Raw genomic sequence first — 23,896 nt, forward strand, 5'->3', positions numbered from 1 at the left:
CTTGCAGTCCTCGGGGTAATATTGATTCTTCTGCACACATTCACACTCGCTCACCACATTTCACTAAATTTCTAATTTAACTTGCACTGATGACTTGTTACAAATTTTAAATGCAAAAAAGAATTTATATGCATGATATAGTCCAAACATGATATGTCTCATGATAGCTACATTTATAAAGGAGGAATTACCGTAGTATAACCTGATCCTTTCAGTAGAGCCCATTCCACCTTAAAACACAAGAACTTCCTTACGTAAGAGCTGCTTAGGGGGGACTTGCATGTTTGCACAGTGTTTATTGCATGATTTTAAGTCTTGTAGTACATTGAAACAAGCTTTAAAAACTATAATGGGTTTAAGGGGATTTCTACATATCCAGAAAATCTCTCATGGCAGCAATTACAGGCTTAGCACTAAAAAACTATTTCTTCCCTTCCATATGATTCTGATAGAGGTCAGTAGCTGGTATAACCACATTGCTGTAATAAATTATAGTACTTAATTTAAAAAAATGTAACACTTTGGTTTACAAGCAGCACGTAGTCTTTATTTAGCATGTGTGAGATTAAAGTAAAAGCTGTTTATTTAAAATAAGTTATCAAATAAGGATAAATAAAATTGCTCATAAAATACAAATTCTTTCTCAGACAAGTCAGATGTAAAAAAAAAAAATGGATGATGAATTGCAATAAGCATGCCTCAAACAGTATCATGTCAACTGATACTCTGCCTAGTTCCCATAATGTCAGTGGACCATGTGCTCTATTAGACACAGTGAAAAAGATAGAAAATGGACATGTCTATGCATGACGGTAAAACAACATTCCATTTAAATGCACATGTGTAAGTAAAAGTTTTTGAGGCTCCAATCACAATGATAGTTTTTACTTTCTCTCTGTACCATGCAGAAAAACACATTCTCAGGGCTGGCCCGCTTTTCCCGTAATTGACACACAGACACACACACGCACCCACACATTCCTTTCATCTAACTCTAGCAGTGAGTCCATTGTCCCCTTTCTCTCTCTCACTGGCTCAGAGTTCTCTCTCCACCTCTGACTGCTGTCATTAGATGGCTCTTGTAGAGCTTGCTGAGTCCTGTCATCCAAAACTTAAGAAGACGCACATTGTCCTCTTCCCCGGGCCCCGTGGCCCCCAGCAGGGCTAAAACCTTCTGAGTGTCCTCTTTACCTCTGCCATCCACCTTGGAGAACTTAAACAACACTTTTACTTTGCTGTAACAGAAAGAACAAGAAGACCATGTGGTGAGAGGAAGCACAGAAACAATAAACAGGCAAGAGGAAAACAGGTCTAAGAGGAAATTGGGGAGAAGCGAGTAAGTGATTAAGAAAGAGGAAAAAGAAGAATTACGGGAAACAGGCAAAGTATTTAACTTTATGTCTGCTACATGACTTATAAACTGCCTGAAATAAATATAATGGCACATTCCAGAAATTCAGTATATTTTGGAGTCTACGTTACTAGATTTTGGACTGTGTGTTCTCAGATATCTTAAAAGCTAATAAAATTACATCATTTTGACACAATCTTTTACATTTATATTCTATTCATTGTAGAGCAAACTATGTTTAAATAATTTTAACAACAAAAATGTATTATTTATCAGTGTTCCTAGTGTCCCGAATTTGTAACAGTGTTACAAAAATGGACAACCTCATGTTCAAGAAATAGGAATAGAAAATAAAAGAGTTATAATTTTGTTTAATCCGAAGGCTAAAAAACAACATTAGAATTACCTTCAAATTACTTCTAATTAAATTTTGTAATTCTAATTGAAAGTTTTGGGTCCTATTTTGCACCCATTTGTGGAAAGTGCTCTATAGAAACAATGTAAAAGTACTTTAATTTAATTACCATTCAAAAATAATTAAAAAAGAAATTATTACTTGCGTTAAATTGATCAAAAGTGACAGTAAAGACATACATAATGCTTCAAAAGAGTTATATTTAAGATTTTGTAGTCTAAAGACAAAATGCAAATTTACTTCATCCACTCTTCTTTCAGACAGAGTAAGCAGAGAGAGACCACCTCCACTGACAAATTCTCATTAGAAAGAGCCACTTCGATCTTATTCAACAGAGTTGGACCTGAGAGAAAGACAAACCATGAGAAAGGCACATTAAAATAGAATTCACTATGTACAAATGCAAAATTCAATAAATAGTTTGTGTTACTTTGAATAGTGGTATAAATCTTTAAAGTCTATACTACAGAAGTTTGTTTCCATGTGTTACCTTTATCTGTTGGCTGTGTGTTTGCACTGCTAATGTTGAACTGGTATAGTGAGAGAATGTCATCATCCGAAACGGGATTTACACAACCGCGCTCAACATTAAGTACATCCACCAGCATGGAAAACTCTGGAAGAGAGATTGAGAAAGAGAGAAAAATAGGGAGAGGAGTTAGACTATGTATATACACAATGAGTGTTGAACTTTGAGATGAACCAGACACTGAGTTATGAAACAATTTCACTGTTTAGAAAGAAAACAGTCACGCAGAAGTTGTGAAATAAGATGTAAATCACATTCTGACAAAGAACACCCCAAAACACTTTGAGGCCTCTGTTAAATCTATTTGTGTTTGTTTCATCATGTTATTGCTGTCATTTCTAATTGTGACTGATTGAGTGTTAATGTTTGTATATGTTGGACCCGAAGCAATCTCAGCTACAGCAGCGCCACAAGGATGGGATCAGGATACAATATGTTAATTGGTTCAAATCCCTCAGGGCTTGGATCTTATGAAGTCCTTTTTAATGTGGTGTAGACATATGTTTTCTGAAAGTTCTGAAAATGAACTAGCTCTGTGAAGCCAAAATACATAAAAGAGGATTTGCAGTGAAATAAAAGATACCTGAAGAGCTAACATGGGCTGGGATTGGTACATCTGGGCTAAGGCCAAGGAAGTTGCATCGATATGCTTCCTCATAGTGAGGACTGTACGGAACTGCTCGGACACATCCAACTGGAAGCAAAGCCTGTGAAACAGACAGAAATGAGGGTCAGAACTGAAATAGCAAGACTTTCAGCATCTACTTAAAACATACACTACCAGTCATAAGATTAGACACATATACTCATTCTTTATTACTACTATTATTCACATTTTGGAATAATGGCATCATCAAAAATCAATTAGAATTTTTGAAAAAATTTTTATTTATAAAAATTTAAAAAATCGCAGGCGATTCATTGCCGATTTTGAACGCGATTTTGCGTAGCTTGTCAGTGATCTACGGCTCTGTGTAGTAAATGCCGCTCCATCTGAAAGAACGTGCTGGAGATTTACTACTAATCACAAGAAGCGGCTTTACTGACGAGATGCGCATGAAAATCGCATTCGATTTTTTGCACAGCCCTAATTAACCGGTGAGAAAACTTTATAGTACAGTTAGTAAAAGTACTACAATACCAGGAAGCAAGGTCAGGTTGTTGATGTTTGCCTGCCATTCTCGCTCTGTCTGCACAGCGTACGTGAACGCGCTGATGACGTATCCTGTCTGCGCGAACAGGGTGCACAGAGGTATGCAAATACATATCTTGACAGGCAGGTAGGAAAGCCAATCAAAACGCTCGGACCGAGCATTTTGATTGGACGAACATTTCTTGGTCCTACGCCTTCCACAGAACATATAAATACATTTAGACCACTTAACTTAATGATTGCTATCGGGATGTGAAGAGACTTTCAACCAGCATAACTTTTTTCTGAAGACAATCACCTATTGCACCTTTAATAATATTCTTCTGAAGATCAGGAGAAACAAATTCAGTCAAGTTTGTCTAAACTTTTGACTGGCAGTTTATAACATCTAACATAGATTTTCTTTTATGGTGCAGACCTGCATCACTTGATAAATGTGATGAAAATATTGTAGGCAATGGGCTTAGGTATTTAGCTGACCTTCAGCACATTGAAAGCTGACTGGATAAGACCAGGGTCTGCACCTCTCCATATGACTTGATTTCCCATGAGAACGTGCCATGCCAGCTGTCGGAAATCACTGGTACCCAGGACCTGTCATTAATCAGATATAGCATAGACAAATTTATATATTTTTAAACAAAATCTGATGTTTGTAACAGAGTAAATAAGGATGTAACGATTTACTCAAATCACGATTCGATTCACAATTTTGATTTCACGATTCGATTCGATTCACGATTATTATTTTTTTTTTTTAACAAAATGAGATTTAAGACAAATTATAAATGAAATGTGTCCTTTTATTATTGCTTGGACAAAATGCTGCACATTTCTTTACATCTCAACCGATTTGAATCGTCACATATTTGAATCGATTTTCAACAATCCTTACATCCCTAAGAGTAAACATTTATTTACCTGTCTTAAATGTCTCAGTGATTTGAACTTTGGCCCAAGAAGGTCCTCTTGTCTTCCGTCATCAAATTGAAAATCTTTAGCCTGCACACTCTCTGATTGGCTGGGCTGTGGGTTAGACCCGCCCCCTTCAGCACCATCCCAGCCACTCATCTCTTCCTCTTGCTCTGTGAGAGAGTTATACATAATGTTGCTGTGAACATTTTTCATGCTGAAATCTACAGTATAACATTACAGTATAACCTCCAATTATGGCTAATCATTTTTATAATTCTGATTATAAAAGATGAACAAAGTTGAAAAATCACTGGAGAGCTGTTTGTATGTCAGTGTCAAAAGCAGAATATTGGGAAAGGAAAATGTGGGTCAGATACCCGGTTTAACATTTGAAAAATCAATTTGTTAGCAGACACACTAATTAAAATATTGCTACAGAATCAATAGTATCTCATGACAAAAAAAAATCAGTTTATCTTGTTGCAGAAAACAGATGCAGAATATCTATTTTCTGCAATATCTTGTTGCAGAAAAAGGCTGTGTGCAGAAAATAGCATTTTATCACATTTTTTAAACAACAAAATTTAAATGTTAATGTTTTTATACAGTAATTATTTTACTCAATGCATTAATTTTACCGGTTTGTCTTTCAATGAGAACGAGTGTGTCTTCTGTGGGTGCCCCTTCTAAAAGCTTCTCTGTCAACCGACTGCCACAAGCTTTCAGCAACCTAAAATAAAGATCATTAACAAAGTAATAGGAAGTGTAATGATTTAAAGGGGTCATATGATGCGATTTCATTTTTTCCTTTCTCTTTAGAGTGTTACAAGCTCTTGGTGCATAAAGAAGATCTGTAAAGTTGCAAAGACTAAAGTCTCAAATCCAAAGAGATATTCTTTATAAAAGTTAAGAGTTAGCCACACCTACCTAAAACAGTATGTGGAAAATAATGTGTTTTTTTAACTTTAAACCGCATAAACACATTTCATTACACCAAATACACCAAATAATGTTCTTTTTAGCAGCATCATATGACCCCTTTAAAAAAAGCAGATAGCAGATTTGCCAAGAAAAGTCTCACTATTACTTTTGCGCCAATGAGTCACAATTATGAAATATAATGTTTGCAATTGTGAGATACACAGTTTGTAATTGTAAGATATAAATCTCAATTCTAAGAAATAGTCACAATTTAATAAATAAAGTTGCAGTTGTGAGATGTAAAGTCACAATTGTGAGATATATTACGAGAATATAAGTTACAAAGTCATAATAGGAGTTATAAAGTTATTTTAATGAGAAACAGATGCAATTATGAGAAATAAAGTCACCACTGTGAGATATAAAGTTGGAATTGTGAGATAAAGTCACAGCATAAGTTATAAAATTATAATATACATTATAAAGTAACATTTATGAGAAATAAAGTCGTAATTTTGAGATATAAAGTCACAATTATGACAAATAAGGTCACAACTGTGAGATAAGTCGCAGTTATTAGAAATAAAGTCACACTGTGAGATATAAAGTCACAATATGGGTTATAAAGTCAAAAATGATCAGAATGCCTCTTTTTTTTTTTTTTACTGTGTTTTACAAACCAGCTGATTGAGGAGTGCAGACTAGCCCACAGGTTGGGGTGTTGGGTTAGGGATGTGAGAGAGCGGGCTGCATTGCCGCTGCGCTGGTGAGGGAACACTGCCGGAGAGAAGGCGCTGTTCATACGCACAGCCCTCTGAGGACACACACACTGCTCACTGTCAAACACCTGCAAGGCAACAAACCGTTGTATTTTCAACACTACAAGGAACTCATCACCCCAAGTGGTACTCTGTCAATCTCGGTCCTAAAGTGGTGCTGCAGTCCAGCAGTACCTTGAGTGCTGTGTTCTGTAGACTCTGAATGGTTAGCCGCAGGTGGCGCAACAGGAATGGCCAGGAGTTGATGAGGTAGATCCTGTCCATGGCTACCACGACAATGCTGTACCAGCGCTGGAAGCCCCGTGCCAGGCTGTCTTTGATGAAAAACGTATGAGAGAAAACAAATCCGTGCTGTTCATCTCCAAAGAAGATGGGCCCCTCTCGACCAGGACAAACCTGCAAGAGCAGATAATATACAAGTATCACATAGATGCATATTTTTTTAATCAAGTTTAGATTAATTAATTGATGCAAACATACCTCGCAGCTCAGGCTGCGCACACATGCTTGTCGCACGACACTGAAGAGCTGTTGCTGGCGTGGGTGCTGGTGGCTCAGATAGCGGATTCCCGTCTCACTGTCCACACTCACAAAGCCTGGGTGAGACGCAGGTAGGGAGCGACAGCCCTGGAGAGAGAAAGACAGATATTAGATAAGACATTATAGAAAATAAATTTTTCGGATTTTGGAGTTAAAAATACATTTGGGATATGACAAGATTACTTTCTCACTTACTTCACACATGTCAGCTCTCTGTGTGGCAGAGCTGTTGGCTCTCATGGTGAGCCCTTCGCCCTCTCTGTCCGCCTCTCGGTCCCTGTCACCAGGAATGACTGGACCAGGCTGCGGAGGAGACGGGGATGGAGGGTGGACGGCCTCTGTACAGAATAGCGTCCGCGGGCCATGGAGTTCACAAAAGTGGCAAAGGGCAACTAAAGCGTTCATCTGGAGGGAATTAAAAGGTCATATGAGAATATGCGATATTATCGCACATTTTTTTTACATTTCAAAAGAATGAGGGTGAGTTTAAGAAATGGTTTATAAACGAGAACAGGCACTCAATGTTAAACAAACTTAAGGGAGATCAGAGTTGACTCTAACAGTAATTATTACTCGTATAAACTGTTAACTAGTCTTTTTTTTTTTTTTTTGTTTCCATAACTTTTTTTTTCAGACTAGAGGAAAGAAAACCTCCACAATACACATTTAAGTGTTTATTATACATTACACATTTTTATTACACTAATTATATATGTAGATTTCAATTACAATACATTTATTTATACGCCATTTTCTGCAAGTGAGTTTTTTTCTTATGCACAGTATAACCACTTCAGTAGCATAAACCAAACTTTTTAATTTTTATTTTTACATTTGACCGATTTATATAAAATTGTATTCCTAAAAATACAGTTAGTTTTTTACCTGAATGTTGACAGTATTCTGTAATTTACTGAGTGAAAAAGAAGAAATATCCAAAATCCTCTCAGTAAAAAACTTTAAACTCTAGAGCGTCAACAAAATGAAACAATTTTTGAAAATGGCTTTATCGTATGTTCAGATTTCTCTTCTAGAAATGTATACATGTATATGCGCATTTTTAATTACATAATGCATCTGCACATTTTAACATAACGTTTAAAGTAATACAAAATGTAGACACAATATATAAATAATGTACTGCGATTAATTAACTGGGGAAGTATTGTGATATAAATTGTTACTCCGTTCACAAGTGGTGCCTTGCCTAAAATTTAAATGCAAAAGGAAATTAGATATAGGAAAATACAATAGCCTTACCTTTATCAGCTGGGTACAGCTATAGCGCCGACTGGTACCAGTAAACTAACAAGAACAAGACATTGCAATGGAGTATTGACAATATCAACTGTATGTCTACAGGTTCTGCATGGTTGTCAATGTTGCTAACGATGTAATTTATTTCTGGTCAGCATAAATGGTGCACTATCCTAACCGATGTGGTTTACTAAATCGTCACTGAAATACGATGATAATTGTTATTTTTATTTGGTTTACATTGTTAAATCCATCCTTTTCAGTCTTTCTTATGTGTCATGTGATGGGGAAGTCACGCGCGCTTAGATCACAACAACGTGTGCGTGACTCACACAGCTGCTCTAGTCTGTCACACTGAATAGCCAACGGTACAGTCCAAATAATCAATTAATATGTTTTTCTGTTGTAGTTACATGGTGGCACCACGTATATATTTGCTATTTCGAGTGATTGAATTGTTTTTATCGCTTCCGTAATCCGCTGAATGCTTTACAGCGCTCCTTGTTCCATGAATGAATCTTTTGTAGAATTGAATGTTTTTGATGATTCAAATGAACTGATCTGATTGAATCGCTGACAATTCATAATGAAACGGTCCGAGCGGTTCTCAAATGAACAGCTCACTCAAGATATGATATGCAAAAAAGCCTTTCTCCGGCGAAATATTGAAATGCATTTTAGTTCATTGTAAACGCAAATGGCACTTAATGTTTTATGAGCGGAATCATGGCTTCAATAGACTGAACTGGGGCAAATTAAAGTACAATCAAATGTATTGTTAATAAAACATCTAACTGTAATACACAGCAGTGTGCGCCTACGTGTCTTCACAGGAAAATGAAGCGTGTAATATGCTTGGATATAAAGGACCACGTGAAGATATTGAACCAAACTGTTTAAAAGAACCGATTCGCGGAAACTAGTCGAACTTTTATAATTATTTTGCCGAAAACTACAATACCCAGTAGAACCCCAAGACTTTTTGTTATGTTCATAAGTCATTTTGACGATAATAGATAACATGACTGCACAACAGCAACGTACTGTAAGTGGCGCTATACATTTAGATTGTTATGCGCCAAAAAAACTAAAGAAGAAGAACCCCAAGACTTAACACCGGAAGTGGTCTTTGTGAACATTGCCTAGCAGCACAGTAAGTATGTTTGAATATAATAAACATCTATATTATAAAATGTACAGTAAATGTTACATCCAATATAAACAGTATCTTCAGAAGGTTACTATGTTGACTTACATTGTTTCATTAGTGTGTGTGTGTGTGTAATGTATTTGTTTATCAATCATTCGCGCAGTTTGTAGGCTAACTATGAGTCATTTGAACCAGATGATGTCATCTTGTATATGTTAACATTAACACTAACCAGTCAACTTCGAAGCTAGTTTTCTGATTCATTGTGACTTGAGGTAGGCTGGTTCATGCTCTCCCCTATTATGCCAAAATGGTTTTTACATAATATTTCCTTTTTGTCTTACCGACTACAGTACACTATGGCAAAATGATTATGCTTAGGTTGGCTTTTAAATGACACTAAATGTAACTTGTTTGTTTCAGTGAAGCTCTGTTGAAGCTGTCAAATATGGCATGTGAGGAAACGAGAACTGAGGAAAACCTGACAGAGGATTCTGACAGACAAATCCACATAGGTAAGACTTCTATGACATTTATTTACTCTTAAATGAGTTACATTGTCACCAATACATTAAGTATGTTAAATACAAAAAGCTGTATTTTAATTCTAAAGGTTTTTCTTCACAGCTTATGAGTTGTAGTGCTAGTAAGTCATTTGAATTTTACATCATTTAGTCATTTTAAGTAGTTTGAAATACATTACTTAAAATGAGCTGAAATGTACAAAGTTATCTAATTTGATAACAATAAAACTCTTTGGTCACAGCCTTTAACAAATACTGTAGAGGTGGAGGCTATAATGCAAATGACCTGAAGGTGGCAGTGAAAAGCCTTTTCATATACCGGTAATTATCCATAATTTCTAGCCAAGTATAGGTTCGTTTTGTACAAAATTGCTGTAGGCTTACTGTAAGTGCAGGGTAGAGAATATAAAATTCATGAAGAGAGGTCTGCTTCCACACCACTAGTCCTAGTAAGGGCACTTACAAGCCATTATTGTGCTATTTTCAATGAAAACCTGGTCCAAAAGCTTTCTAAAGGGACATTTGTGCTGTGTTGAAGCCCCCAAATTGTCATTTGTTGTTACATGGGAAGATTTAGGATATAGTATGTACCTATCTTCCAAGGAAGGTATCCCTTTGTGCAGATTACATGTAGGCCTACTACACTATCATTTCAAAGTTTGGGGTTGGTAAGATATTTTTAATGTTTGAAGGAGGTCTCTTATGCTCACCAATGCTGCAATTTATTTGAGCAAAAGTATAGTGAAAAACATATAATTATGAAATGTTATTACAATTTAAAAGGTTCTATTTTAATGTATTTTAAAATGTAATTTATTCCTGTGATGGCAAAGCCAAATTTTCAGCAGCCATTACTCCAGTTTACAGTGTCACATTGTCCTTCAGAAATTATTCTACTATGCTAATTTGCTGCTCAAGAAGCATTTCTTATTTTCAATTTTGTGCTGTTTAATATATTTGTGGAAACCGTGATACATTTTTTCAGGATTCTTTGATGAATAGAAGGCTCAAAAGATCAGCATTTATTCAGTATAGGAATCCTTTGTAACACTATAAAAGTGTGTAAAAGTTATAATGTGTTCTTGCTTTATAAAAGTATTAATTTCTTTTTATTTAATCCTATCTACCCCAAACTATTGAATGTTAGCATAGGTTTGTTTATTATGCCACAACAGGTGTGAAAATGTGTGGGTGGTGGGTGGAGTTGAAGACATGTGTTGAAACATGCTGCACTGAAACAGAAATTTGCCTCAGACTTTTATTTTGTCCATCATAAACTTACCTGTTTTGAATACCACCATTTACATCTTCACACTACGCTACATCACGTCTAATCTGGGAGAGCTTAACTTTTATTGTCCCAGTAGTTATAGATTAACTTTGTCTTGTGTAATCAGTCAGTGCATGAATGTATTTATTTGACTTTTTCCTCCCTTTCCCTTCGTACCAGATGAGATGAAACAAGAAACTAGCCAAAACATTTGTCAGCACTTCCTCTTGGGCAGATGTCATTTTGGAGACAGATGTCGACTGTCTCACAGGTCTGTCAATCACTCTGGATGGTAGAGACTCAACTAGCGAACTAACCTCATGCTAGAAATGATTTATTATCTGGATATTTGCATTTCATCAGCAGTTGGCACAGTGTCTTGTAGTTGCCGTAAAAGATGTGAAATTTGTTAGATCTTGGGAATGTTCATTGAAGCTTAGTGGATAAATAATGCATTGCTCTTTCCTGACTTCACAGTGTACTTGACGTCCCTCAAAGCACACACTCAGAGGAAGATGATACAGCCGTCACAGAAAAGCAGAACAAGACCCGAAAAAACAGAAAACAGATAAACGCAGAAAAGCAGCATATAAGGAATGAGAAGGAAGGTGTGTTTATAGAAATAATGAAGTGCAGAGGTACTTTACCGTCCAAATTCATACTTCAAGTTTACAAATAGATGCCTTTCTGTCTCAGGGTGTAAGAAGAAGCCACGCATGCGTACAGCCGACGATGTCATCTCCAGAATTATATGGGACTCCTCAGTGGACCCAGCTGATTTTATAGTCGGTCACCTGGACCGTTTCCTTGGGGTGCTGGAACGCCCATTCTCTGACTTCTCTTGGGACACTCAGGTCTGGTACATCAGCACTGATATGGTTCATTACCATATATCTTGTATGGTCATAAGCCTTAACACTGTTCCTCATTAGGTATGTGACTGTGACTTTTCTGAGGAGCTGTCTATCCCTCGTCATAGGATCCAGTACTTCAGCTACAAAGGCCAGCGGGTGTGGGATAGGGACAGTCGCACTGACAGGGTGTTCGGTTCAACAGGGCAGACTATTTTGCCCCCTTTTGGTGGTGCGAATCAGCATCAAGGTGAGTGACAGTATTATTTTGGCTGGGAAACGGGTTGTTTATTGGAAATTGGTTATTGCGTCAATGCCATAAAAGAGTGTTCACAATAAAGAAAAGGACAAATATTTAAACATCTACTTTAAACCACGTTATTAGTAGTTCTGTGTTTAATCATTTCAGTTTTTTTTTTTTTTTGGTGTGTTGGTTGAACAGTGTGGATTTTTTTTGCTCTCACCATATGACTAATAAAATAAAATATTAAAATAATAAAAGATTATATTGAAGTACTTAATAAGGTTCTCTTTTCAAGAATTTCATTATTTTAATGAAGATTTTTCTTCAATATTATATTAAGACTTTATGTCCCAAAACATATATCCTAATGCATGTTAATTTATTAAAAACATACTCATGATAGAAAAGATGTTTATGAGTTGATGAATTGTATATTTAATTTAATATTTCAATATTATAGTTGTTATTCAATAATAAACAGCATTATTTTATATAATAATTGTATAGTATTAATTTAATAAAATACTATGTATCTTACTTTTAATATATTGGAATTATTAAATTCTCAGACAATTTAGCTGACACTGAACAACATGAAGAGACCACCAACACAGCAGATGGCCAAGAGCAAGCGACTGAATTTTCTAAAGAACAGGATGATGGTGCAGCTGCAATTAAAACAAACAAACAAGAACTGGGAGATGCTGTAGATCACTCATTTACCGAAAATGCTGAAGATGATATTTTACTTTTGCAAAAAGAATCTGCACAAGAAGACCAAAATATGTCGGCTACCGAAGATTTGAATCAGTTGGCAGAGGAGTTATCCATCGCTCCGAAAGAGGCACAGACTGAAATAGTGGAAGAATGGAAAGACAGCTGGGACGGAAAGAGGGGTACAGAAGCAGAGCCAGTATCATCCTTGCCACAAGAACCTCGGTCCAACCGTCCACCACCACGCAAAGCCACCCACTTCATCTGCTTCCGCGTGGACTCTCCCGCTGCTCTGCAGGCCTTTCAGCGCATTCAGAAAAAGGTTCTCTCCCAGCTTCCTCAGTCAGAGCCGCTATGGGTGGACCCTGCAACTTTGCACGTCACTCTTTCCTTACTTGTCCTGAAGGGCCCAGAGGAAGTCAGCGCTGCTGCTGAGCTCCTGCGTACCACAGTCAGAAACTCCCACAAACCCCCTATTTCTGTGTCTTTCACCCCAAAACTAAAGCACTTTAATGGGACTGTTCTCCATGTGGCCCCACAACCCCTGTTCGATGTCCAGTGCCTGAATTCCCCTATCCAAGAAGCCTTCAAGGAGAAGGGCTGGCTACACCGCCATTCCCGATGCCCAACATACCACCTCACCCTGGCCAAATCGCAGGAGTCCATGACAGAGAAGATGTTTGAAGGGATAGGGTCTGTTAAACTAGCCAAAGATATCAACTTCGGGAAGCTAGAAGTAAATAAACTCTATCTTTGTGTGAACGGTCATTCAAACACAGAGAATGGTTTCTATCAGGTTGTATGTGTTGTGCAGCTGCCCAATGTGTAAAAGTGCCTGGTTTATTCTGAACTCGGGGTTAATAGTTAATTACTACATCAAATAATTTATATATTTAAATAAAACATTTTAATCATATACTCCTAAAATTACTCCTCTCCAATCCAATTCCAATTTTAAAAATGTTTACAATAATTTCTATATCATCTCTGTTGCAGTGAGAAACACTATTCAGTTTTATATCTTTATATTCTCTCTTCACAAACTCAAATTTTGGATAACACAAGCATTTGCAACAATGGAAATTCTTTATATTAAGTCATATCATATGTACAGTAGTCATATTTCAGTGCGGAAGCAAAATAAAATTGAATGGCCAAAGAACTGAACAGTTTTGACATTTGAATTTTACATTATTTTATTATTTTAATTTAATTTTGTTTTCATAAATTTTCAGGTTAGTTTATTTTAATTTGTACATTTTTGTACAAATATAACAAGACCTCTTCTTAGTTTAGGTTTGTGTGTGCATTTGCTTACCCTCTTTTGGGTAAAGACACACAGCATTCACCTTGGTAATTTCTTCACTTTCTGTTCAGGCATTTATTGTAAGAATTACAAAAATGTTTTTGTATTGTTGCTAAGTGACTCGGTGCAAGGCAGTATTTTTGGATCACTTATCGAATTGGATGTGAGGGTGAGTGTAATTTTTTATCGAAAGTGGACTGGAAATAAATAAGTAATTTACCATGTATTTCAGCTATGTTTTTATAGCACAAGCTCTCAATTATTCAGCATCAAACAAACAACTGAACAGCTGTAGATTTAGCCACTGGAATGTCTTTGGACCTTTGAAATTAAATTAAACTAAATTACATGTTTTATGATTTTTTTTTTCTTGTGCGCGCGTGCTACATTAGCAGCTCTGTCTGAGATGTGAGCAAGGAAGTCTTGCATGCATAACATCATTTTCTCTTTCCTCATGCACACTACACATATATGAATGCTTGTGCAGTCTCTTTCTCTCCATCCCTCCCTCCTGTGCTTCTCCATCCAGCACCCCTCCCCCATCCTCACTCGCTTTCTCTTTCAGTGACACAGAAAAACCAACACCACCCTCCCTCTCTCATGCATTCATATGCCCCCCACCCCATACTCCCTTGGCACACAAATACCCATCTCTTCATCTCTCGCTCGTTCTGTTGTTTTCATTGTATTTTTTTTATTAATCCCCCTATCTTGGTTAAACCTCCCGGGCCACCGGGAGTCTAGCATCCCTTCAACCATTCCTTTCACCGCCCATCACCTACTTCATTTGTGGTTAAAGAGTGCATTAAATAATCATAATAAGCATTTATGGGAATTCCCTGAGAATTTAAGCCAAACTGCATGGATTACATTTGGAAAACCTTTTGACATGTCGTTATTGTCTTTTTTATTCTTTAATTTGACAAAAGAGCCTCTTGTATGTGGTTTTCTCACAATCACCTTTCTTTCGATCTCTGTCATTATGTGATGTCATGCACTCGGTCTAAATACAGTACATGTGTAAATCCCTCCATCCCTTTTTGTCTCTTGCACACAAACACCCACAGTGAGAGAGAGAGAGAGAGGGAGGGAGAGAGAGCCAAGTTCAGTCCTGATCATTGGGACCCTCAGGACCACACCAATTTAAATCTTCCATTCACTTGCTTAAATTAGACTCAAATGTGTTTGAATATGGTACAATTAAAATAAATATACCGATTTTTATCCCCACAATATAAATAGCTTTTTTTTTATTAGCCATAGTTGTTAGTATTTTAAACAAACACTCAGCACTGGAAGGATTTCATTTGCCCCTGGATGTTATGGATTTGCTATTTCTGCAGACTGAACATTTAGTTTGTGTGGGAACGGCATCGACGACATAGTTGTGGATTTTTTTTAACACGAATTCTGACTGAGAACAATTAATTTAGGAAGTTTTTTTTTATTTCAATGACTCTGGGCGTTCTTTCGCGCGACTGTGGACGATGATTCAAGTTCTCCGCGGATTTCAAATCAAGAGTGAAACTGACGGATAGGCGTCGGGATTTGAAGGAGTCGTTCCTCTCTTAAAACATCCCTCAGGGATTCTCGTCTCTCTCCGAAGACCTGTTTCCCATCATCCATCAGCGAGCACAAAGACCGGGCGCATACTGGAACTGAAAATACTGTCGTTTTCTCCTGAAGCCTTATACAACAGATCTCATCACTCAGGATGCAAACCGTTTCAACGGTCAGCGGTCTCTGTAAACGCATCTAATCGCAAACAAATTCACACGAGCGTGACAGACGTGGAAGCACCCACATTAGGCTGCTGCAAGTTAAGGTGGGCAACCGTTTTAAAATGTGCCATATAAAATTTTATAGCCTATTGTGCTGTTCATTTACCGTGTTAATTGGTCTGCGTGCTAAACGTATGACAGTTAATTTATTACGGGAGACCATTCAAACAAAAGATTCTCACAGTGTGTGTCCAGACGCCAAGACAAAGCGCTGTGAGCATATGACTGGATATGATTGCCATAAACAAGTATGTAAGTCAGCCAGAGAGAATGAGATCGATTGGTCTCGCGCCGGGTCAACTCACACAAGTGCAATCAGCAATCAATTCTGTCCTATTTCGTTTCTAGTCATTCTGAAGTTTTCATCGATATCTATTAGATTAGCATCAGTCCTGTTGTGTGGATGATTGTATATTTATAAATACCTTCATAATGAGCTCCTTTAGTCATTGACACTACACACAACTAAATGCAAATACAAACAATGGCCCCCAGTGACCTTTACGAACATGTTTGGACCCTCATTTGGACCATCTAGCACCGAAAAATGCCCTCACTCAAGCATACATGCATGGCTGGCTCTATCAATAGTGTGATTTTTATATTGACATTTTGGTGTATATCTACATATTGTATGTAATTCTCAGAAAACACAAGAGCAGGTTTTAGTTGTTTGAGAGCAGGCAGCTTATTTCAACAGTATTATAATTTATAATATCCCTTTTTATTGTTAATGCTGTATGACTAACTGTATCATACTGTCAACATTGGTCTTTTATTGGACAATGATTTCAGATTTATTACTTTCAAGGGGCATTTCAAGCCTTGAATAGCCTATTCATGGAGGCTATTAGTGATTATAATTTGAGATTTTGTATTTATTTATTGCAATAATTTACAGATTTTTTTTTTAGATTTATTTATTTATTTTAGCATGGTTCAGTCCTAGTAACCAATGATTAATTCATTTTCTTTCTTATATCAAACTGGCGAATTAACAACACTGACTATAATATGCAGGGAAGTCCATGTATTCATGTATATATATCCCTACTTCAGATGTTATAAAATGTTACAAGGAAATGGCTCCATTTTAGGATACACATAATAATATATCGTTATCATACTCATGTCACTTTGTGAAAATTTCATTTGTTATAGTTTATTGCTCATGAAATGAGCTAAGTCACAGATGAACGTTTTCTCATAGTATTATAAAGTGGCAATTCCATAAAATCTAATGAGTTTTCAGTGAGCTTAAAATGGCTTATTTTGGATGACAAACCCTCTTGATGACATCATGAGTAATCCTGGAAGCAATTTTAGTTTTTTGTTTTTATTTTGCATACTTATGTTGCGGATAATTATAGTGAAGTTAAGGAATTGGATAGAGGATGCTAAGCATTATTCAGTCCAGAACAGAAAAGAAAGAAAAATTGTTCCTCTATTGCTCTTAACAACATTTTTCTTCCTTGCTCCATTTCCAAACTCGCATTATTGCCTTTCCATTATGCAATGCGAGCTTTAACCTTATAACAAGCTGACAGAATGCATCATGTTCAGAGGTGCTGCAGTGTTCCAGTCTGAGTCACGGTCTGCATGTTTAACTGTTCCATAACACTGTTTACATTAATTTGGCTTTTATTCCCATTTGCATTTGAAAAGAGGACACTTATAATAATGCTGCACCAATTATACCACAATTCACCAGCTTATTGTCTTGACCCACTGCATGCTGGTAATGTTCTCAAACTGTAAATGAATAGCCTTCAAACATCATTATGAACAAAACACATCAGACACTAGTGTAAGGGTTATTTGTGATGGAGCCTGCAGTTTCTTGTTAATTTAGCGATGTGAGATGTTAACTGTTTTGGGAGGATGAAGTGGATGACAGATGACATATCCAGACTTTAGGAATGAAACTTAAGCCAGTGCTTACGCCATTTCTCTTTTTGGAAGGTTTCTGCGAATCAAATGATCTACCAACTTCTGGCAATGATGGAATTTTGAGGCAGGCCAAGGTTACCTGTTTGTCCAAACAATGCAAGACAGGGAGAGGTTTTTGGTAGACCTAATTTGGAACAATAGCTATTTTTACATTTTACATTTTTTTCTGTTTTATGCAGATAGTGGTGCAGAAATTACTCAAAAGAGTAATTCTGTTAGTTAATAAATTTCAATAGGCCCATCTTTATTTCATAGTGATGTTGAAATCCATAAACCCTAATCAGGTCATAATAACTTTGGAATGTGCAGTATATAAGTTTACAGAAGTTTAATAGTGTTAGAATGTATTGCATTTGATTATAAATCAAAATCAGGTTATAAAGTTAATGAAATGGACCCATATAGATCCCATGAAGTAATTAAGGAACACTGGGTCAATGATGAGTTATTAGTGATATACATGATGTAGGATCATGAGCTCATAATTAAAATAGAATGTATAGCCTGATGATTTCATAATGAGTCCCATCATGAGGACATGATGATTTCAGAATGTATATGCCCAGATGAGGTCATAATTATTTTGTGACGTATCTATGTCTCATGAAATAATAATGATATTAGAAGGTGCATGCCGCCCTTGTATAATTTTAGAGTGCATATAGTCCCTCAAAACCCCATAATGATTTTTTAAAAATGTATTGAGTTCTCATGAGATCTAATGGTTGCTCAGTGTCTGGCTATCTTAGAAACCTCTTCTCTTAACATTGATGATCTAATCACTTAATCCATGTTGTGTTCCCAGTGGACCTCAGTCCTGGTAATGAAAATGTTTGTGTGTGTGTGTCTCTACTTAACCTACTTTTCTTTGTTTCTACATTCTCCTCTTTCTTGCTCTTGTTTGTTTGGAGTCTTTGGGGGTGACATTTTCCCCTCCTTTTTTTCACATCAAACGATTTCATACATGTTGATGTGTGATAAAAAAAAATCAAATAGAATCAAATCATTTTATTGTCATTCAACCTTATATAAATTTAATGATAAGAGAAAAAGTGTAGCCCACACACTACATTTATACAAATAACTTATCTATTGTACAGAATAAACAATATGCACACAACACAAATATTAAAAATGTAATTTAAAATTTGTCAATATATAATATAATATTATTTATTTAAATCTGTTTCAGACAATAAATATTGAAATGGTTTATGTTATTGCCGTTTTTTAAAATAATAATTTATATTTTATAATGGATTTGTATAATTTTTATAGTGGATATACTTTGTAGTCTTAGGACACAAGTTAAAAACTTTAAATGTAATCTGTACATAAAAGTAGTAAAAATAAATGATAAAGGCACGGCAAATCGTTTCTGAGATGGTTTAACCGTCATTAATAATGAAAAAATATCTATATGATGTGTAGATGAAGTGATGTATAGAATATTATATAGCCGACTCAGTCCAATCTTGGTGTGTTCTCTTTATAATTACATGTTTCTCAATCATTTTCAGATACTTGAGAAAGACAGAGGTGGTTTACAGCAGTCATGGCAGCCATAGCAACTGTCCCTAACTACACCCCATCGATATGGGTACGGTTATGCCATGCCATTCCTCGCCTGGACTTGACCCTGCAGACCCGAGACAGCGTGTTCACTCCAGACAGCTGGGAGTATCAGCAGGTAACCCTCTCTCTCATTCCCGCTCACTTGTCCCCTGCCCTCTCCTTGTTTCTCACTTTCAGAAACAATTTTCACACCTGACAGCTGGTGGTGAGTGCACTCATCATTTGGAGCGACACATTTATTTCTGTCTCGCTCTCTTATTTTCTCTCCTTTGTGTGCATCCTCTCATTTTGTCTAAATTATATCACATATATGCAATATAATGTATGAACAGTCAGAAATGTATTTTTTCTTGCTGTCAGGAGGAGTATTTTTACCTTGACTCGCACAATATACTCTCACTCACAACACTGTTATACTCTAACACAGACTATTAGAGAGACTAAACTGAAGTGTTATAGTCAAAACCATTAAAGGCACTTTTCTGTCTGCAGTTTAAAGATATATTGACTCAAAATTGAGTTTGTGTCTCACATTCTCTGATGTTTAGTGGCTAAAGAACCATAGACTTGCAATATCAGAGACTAAAAGCGTGATGGACTGATGTAAAAATGATAACTCCATTATGACAGAGACACATTTACTGACATAAGTGTATGTTTCCACATCAGTAAGATATTGATAAAAGATATGAGTATAAATGTCCAGCACTAGGACAGGAACTATGATGCAGTGACTGTGGCTTAAATAACGGTTTATTTCCATTTTGGTTCAGAAAGCATTAAATGCTTGTTCGTGAATGAACGTTCCAGAAAGGCTCTTAGTCTAAGGAGGTGATATTTCAGTGACAGGTTTTGTATAGTAACATTATAATGCCAGTTAGGTGGTGAGAAATGATTTATGACTGAATCCCTGATTCATTTATTCAACCGATTTAACCATATACCGATTAAATCAGGAACAAAACAAGTGATGTTCTTTATGAATGAGTCATTGAATCGTTCATTTAATGGATTTGTTTAAAACACTGAATTATTCTGCATTCAGGAATGAAACATAAGTTCTGTGTGTAGTACTGTGACTTTGTATGGAATTATTTTCATTCACAGAGAAAAAACAGACAATGTAACTGGCAATATTGTGTCTAAAATACTAAATATTAATATTAAAAATACTAAAATATAACTTCTTGTTCATTGAACTTCTATATAAAAGCTATCTCATTCCCTAACAGTCCAAGCCATCATTGCTAGTTCTAACGTGACAGATGAACATAACTAATAAGAACATGTTTTAGACACATATTCGATAGCATATATAAATATATTTTAATTTAAAAAAGTTCAAATAGAAATAGGAATTACATGCCCCTTGATGCAAGTACTTTCTCCTATTCCAACCTAAAAATGCAGACTTGCAGAGACAACGATAAGTACGTCTCACCTAAATTGCAGGTTGATTTTCCATAAAAAAGGTGCAAACAATGCATATGTGGTGCTATCAAAACATCACAACCAGCCTGACAGTGCAACTAGGGTTGTAACGGTATGAGATTTTCACGGTATGATAATCGTCTCAGAAAATATTGCGGTTTCACGGTATCACGGTATACGGTATTAAACAATCAAAACAGTTTTTTTTTTTTGGTTGAACAAGTGTTTGAAAGCATGTGTTTATTCAAATTTCATTAATCAAAAACAAGTAATTTCATCACTGATTATTTATTAGTTTAACTATTTATTATTAATAATTCATAAAAATTCATAAATTATGGTTTGTTTTAATTTTTCTGGATTCTGTACTTTTATGATTTAATGCAAATGTTATAATTGGGACATAGCTGTATCTGCACGGAGGGATGGTGTTCTGAAATATAGGTAAACATGTTCGATGTGTTTCCTCTTTTTGCAGCCGCTTTCCGACCACAGTTTTTGCGAACTGTGTCTATCCTCGAGGACAAATAAGCGTCTGCCTTTTCTATATCCAAAGTATTCCCATACTGCCAATTTTAACTCATATTTCGACGTGGGATAGAGATTGGAGATATAACGGCCTCTCTCTCTGATGTTGTCTCCGCTGTACGTGTGGGTGGAGCAAGAGAACAATTCAAATTTCATTAATCAAAAACAAGTAATTTCATCACTGATTATTTATTAGTTTAACTATTTATTATTAATAATTCATAAAAATTCATAAATTATGGTTTGACTTAATTTTTCTGGATTCTGTACTTTTATGATTTAATGCAAATATACCATCAAAAATGGTGGTAGTGAAATGAATGCATAAAGCTTTAACAATTTAATTAGTGTTTTAAAATGTAATCAAATAAAAATAACCTTTATCCTTTTATGTTTTTGCAAAGAGCTGCACAACAGAGATTTACTAAATAAAAATGAGAGAAAAAATTATATTCCTTAAAAATGTTTATGTAAATTATTATTATTATTTTAGAAGTAGGCTACATTATAGTACAATTGTAATTTCTGTCAATTTCTTCGAGTTAAAAAGCGTACTTTATTTTGACGGGTTGTAGTGAAGAGCTTTGAGTGTCAGAATGTATTTGACAGTGGTTTTCTCAAATAAAATGATGAAATGATTATTAATTGTTCTCTCAGTGAGGCTCAGTGTTTGTGTTCACGTCCTCAGATAGTGAGACAGCAGGCGCTGTTAAACACTATGAACGACGCCGGCGCATTGAGTATGTAGTACACGACACAGCGCAGCTCATTCACAGAGACATGCAAAAGTACGTGTGGGTGGAGCAAGAGAACAGTTAAGTGGAAAGTTGTTGCCTTGGCGCAGATGAGATTCTGCATCTGTTATTTTCTCCCAATACCGTAGATAAGCAAATGTACACGGTATGATAATCGTACGTGTTTACATCGTGGTATATCGTCATACATATCGTTACAAAGTGCAACATCAAATATTATAATGCATATGTTTGCTATATGTTTGTCTGACAAATGAGGGACAAACCTGTTTGAAATCAGTCAATATAGAGTGCTTCTTCAGTGGCCTTGCATGGTTCCAGAAGTATTTTCCACATTCTTCTGCCCATAGGAATTTTTTTAAAAGTCTGTTAAAGAGTTATAAGCCATTCAAATAAAAGTTTGTATTTGTAATGCTGTGATTCACCTCGGAATTCTGCATTACAAAGACTTAAGGCTATTAATTTAGAATATTTTATTATACAAGTATGCAAGTATAGAAACAATGTAGTTTACTTTTATTTCAAAATAACAAGATACTAGTATGCAAATACTAGTAGTTTACAAGTGTAGGGAGACTCTCAATTGCATCTGTTGCAGTGCTTCACGTAGTGGTCGATCACTGCAGAGCTCCTTTAGCATAGTCATTTGCCACGATTCTGATTGGTAGATATTTCTCTGCAGGATCATGGTTAGTGCATGTCTTCATTGGGAATTGCACTGTAAAACATGATTTTGTTTGAAATAATTAAGATAAAATAACTTCAAAAGAAGTGTTAATCATTGATAAACAACATCTTCGCTCATGGTAGATCTGTTTTTAAATTAACGTTAAAAGTCAATGCCTCTATGGAGAAAACTAATGGGATTTTTACTTCTGTTGCACTCTATTTTGTTCAATTCCATTTGATAATGCTAGCCAAAGCACAAATTAAACAGCCGTTGTGAGGTTCCTCTTAAAAAAAGAAATAACTTCACCACAAATTGATAAAGTTGGAAGAGGCAAAGCCAGATTATGCTGGATGCCTGAATGGGTTTACAGGATAAGACACAGATGATAAGAGAAAGATGTGCTGGGAAATAACAGACTGTGAGAGAGCAAGAGAGGAGAAACGAGAGAGCGAAATACTCGTGGATATTAGTGGGAATTGGGAAGAGAGGGGAAATCAACGAAGAGCAGAGGGAGCGAGAGATGGAAAAACAAGAGAGAGAATCAGAGGGAGAAGCAGTGAATGTATTTAAGTAGGTCACAGATTATTAATAGAGATCCAGTGGCGTGGATAAAAAGAAAGAAAGGGGGAAAACAGTGAGGGATGAGTGAGCGGAAGAGAAAGCATGGAGAGAAACCGTGGGGAAAAGAGAGAGTGGGGAGAGAGGGATAGAGAGAGAAACTGAGGAAGATGGATTGGGGACAGACTAAAGATGAATAGTATATGAAACATGAATACACAATATGTGTTTGAATCCAGCGGAAAGCTTTAATTACACCTCCTCTTTCTCTCTCTTTGAGTGGAGCATCCATGCTGTATTAGCCAATAAGATCAAAGAGACATCCTCCATTTTATGTCACACTGCTTTCTATAGCAGTGTTTCCCAACCGGGGTGCCGTCTGTCGAGAGCAGGGGTGCCTTGTAAAAATACTTTTTTAGTATTTTTAAATTGCTAAAATGTTCAAAAAAGCATCTATTATATAATATCAATTTCTGATGTCGCCAATAATTAGAGATGCACCGAAATTCCGGCTGCCGAAAATTAGTTCACCGCTCAGGTTTCACTATCACGTGGTGTGACGCTCTGTGTATTATCCCGCTCTATGCGTGTGCGGAGCGCACAGTCACGCCACTCATATACTGTTCATGCGAATCGGAACAGCAACGTCCACTCAAAAATTGAGCCGACAGGAAACATCGATGTAGTACAGTATTGTTTCTGTCTGCAATAGCCCTACTGTGTTGTAAC

The 23,896-nt window shown here is 36.2% G+C and overlaps 3 protein-coding genes across 7 annotated transcripts in view; 2 read left to right on the forward strand and 1 right to left on the reverse strand.

Moving 5' to 3' along the window:
- Window positions 1-246: 246 nt before the first annotated feature.
- LOC107750008 (folliculin-like) lies at window positions 247-8,142 on the reverse strand. 2 transcript variants are annotated; one of them, XM_016565249.1, is made up of 12 exons: window positions 7,864-8,141; window positions 6,799-7,008; window positions 6,544-6,690; window positions 6,238-6,459; window positions 5,965-6,131; window positions 5,002-5,093; window positions 4,370-4,533; window positions 3,929-4,042; window positions 2,879-3,002; window positions 2,257-2,382; window positions 2,007-2,109; window positions 247-1,235 (listed from the first exon to the last, which is right to left on the reverse strand). In XM_016565249.1, the coding sequence occupies exons 2-12, from the start codon at window positions 7,006-7,008 to the stop codon at window positions 1,028-1,030; spliced, it is 1,677 nt and encodes a 558-aa protein (XP_016420735.1). In that variant the 5' UTR covers window positions 7,864-8,141; the 3' UTR covers window positions 247-1,027. The 2 variants fall into 2 exon arrangements, with proteins under 2 accessions (XP_016420735.1, XP_016420736.1); XM_016565250.1 differs by lacking the exon at window positions 3,929-4,042 and having other exon boundaries at window positions 7,864-8,142.
- A 28-nt stretch (window positions 8,143-8,170) lies between these two features.
- Window positions 8,171-13,770, forward strand: LOC107750010 (leukocyte receptor cluster member 9-like). 4 transcript variants are annotated; one of them, XM_016565255.1, is made up of 7 exons: window positions 8,171-8,228; window positions 9,439-9,525; window positions 10,985-11,075; window positions 11,282-11,412; window positions 11,501-11,658; window positions 11,737-11,905; window positions 12,469-13,770. In XM_016565255.1, the coding sequence occupies exons 2-7, from the start codon at window positions 9,459-9,461 to the stop codon at window positions 13,440-13,442; spliced, it is 1,590 nt and encodes a 529-aa protein (XP_016420741.1). In that variant the 5' UTR covers window positions 8,171-8,228; window positions 9,439-9,458; the 3' UTR covers window positions 13,443-13,770. The 4 variants fall into 4 exon arrangements, with proteins under 4 accessions (XP_016420741.1, XP_016420738.1, XP_016420737.1 ...); XM_016565252.1 differs by lacking the exon at window positions 8,171-8,228 and adding an exon at window positions 8,441-9,013 and having other exon boundaries at window positions 9,434-9,525; XM_016565251.1 differs by lacking the exon at window positions 8,171-8,228 and adding an exon at window positions 8,441-9,013.
- Window positions 13,771-15,011: 1,241 nt separating this feature from the next.
- LOC107750018 (protein tweety homolog 1-like) overlaps window positions 15,012-23,896 on the forward strand; it is a 25,261-nt gene continuing 16,376 nt past the window's right edge. Inside the window, exons 1-2 of the mRNA XM_016565268.1 lie at window positions 15,012-15,744; window positions 19,171-19,340. Of these exons, the coding sequence (XP_016420754.1) occupies window positions 19,206-19,340 (135 nt within the window). The 5' untranslated portion in view covers window positions 15,012-15,744; window positions 19,171-19,205. The remainder of the gene's footprint in view (window positions 15,745-19,170; window positions 19,341-23,896) is intronic.

Source organism: Sinocyclocheilus rhinocerous, unplaced genomic scaffold (genome assembly GCF_001515625.1).
Source record: "Sinocyclocheilus rhinocerous isolate Xijiao unplaced genomic scaffold, SAMN03320098_v1.1 scaffold5198, whole genome shotgun sequence".
NCBI lineage: Eukaryota > Metazoa > Chordata > Actinopteri > Cypriniformes > Cyprinidae > Sinocyclocheilus > Sinocyclocheilus rhinocerous.

Excerpts from the sequence above, each read along its gene's own strand:
- LOC107750008 (XM_016565249.1), bottom strand. The coding sequence starts at position 7,008 with ATGAACGCTTTAGTTGCCCTTTGCCACTTTTGTGAACTCCATGGCCCG. Across the intron at positions 6,132-6,237 it reads TACAGAACACAGCACTCAAG|GTGTTTGACAGTGAGCAGTG; the intron begins GTACTGCTGGAC and ends GTTGCCTTGCAG. Across the intron at positions 2,383-2,878 it reads AGCCCATGTTAGCTCTTCAG|AGTTTTCCATGCTGGTGGAT; the intron begins GTATCTTTTATT and ends TCTCTCTTCCAG.
- LOC107750010 (XM_016565255.1), top strand. The coding sequence starts at position 9,459 with ATGGCATGTGAGGAAACGAGAACTGAGGAAAACCTGACAGAGGATTCT. Across the intron at positions 9,526-10,984 it reads TGACAGACAAATCCACATAG|ATGAGATGAAACAAGAAACT; the intron begins GTAAGACTTCTA and ends CCTTCGTACCAG. Across the intron at positions 11,906-12,468 it reads TGGTGCGAATCAGCATCAAG|ACAATTTAGCTGACACTGAA; the intron begins GTGAGTGACAGT and ends TTAAATTCTCAG.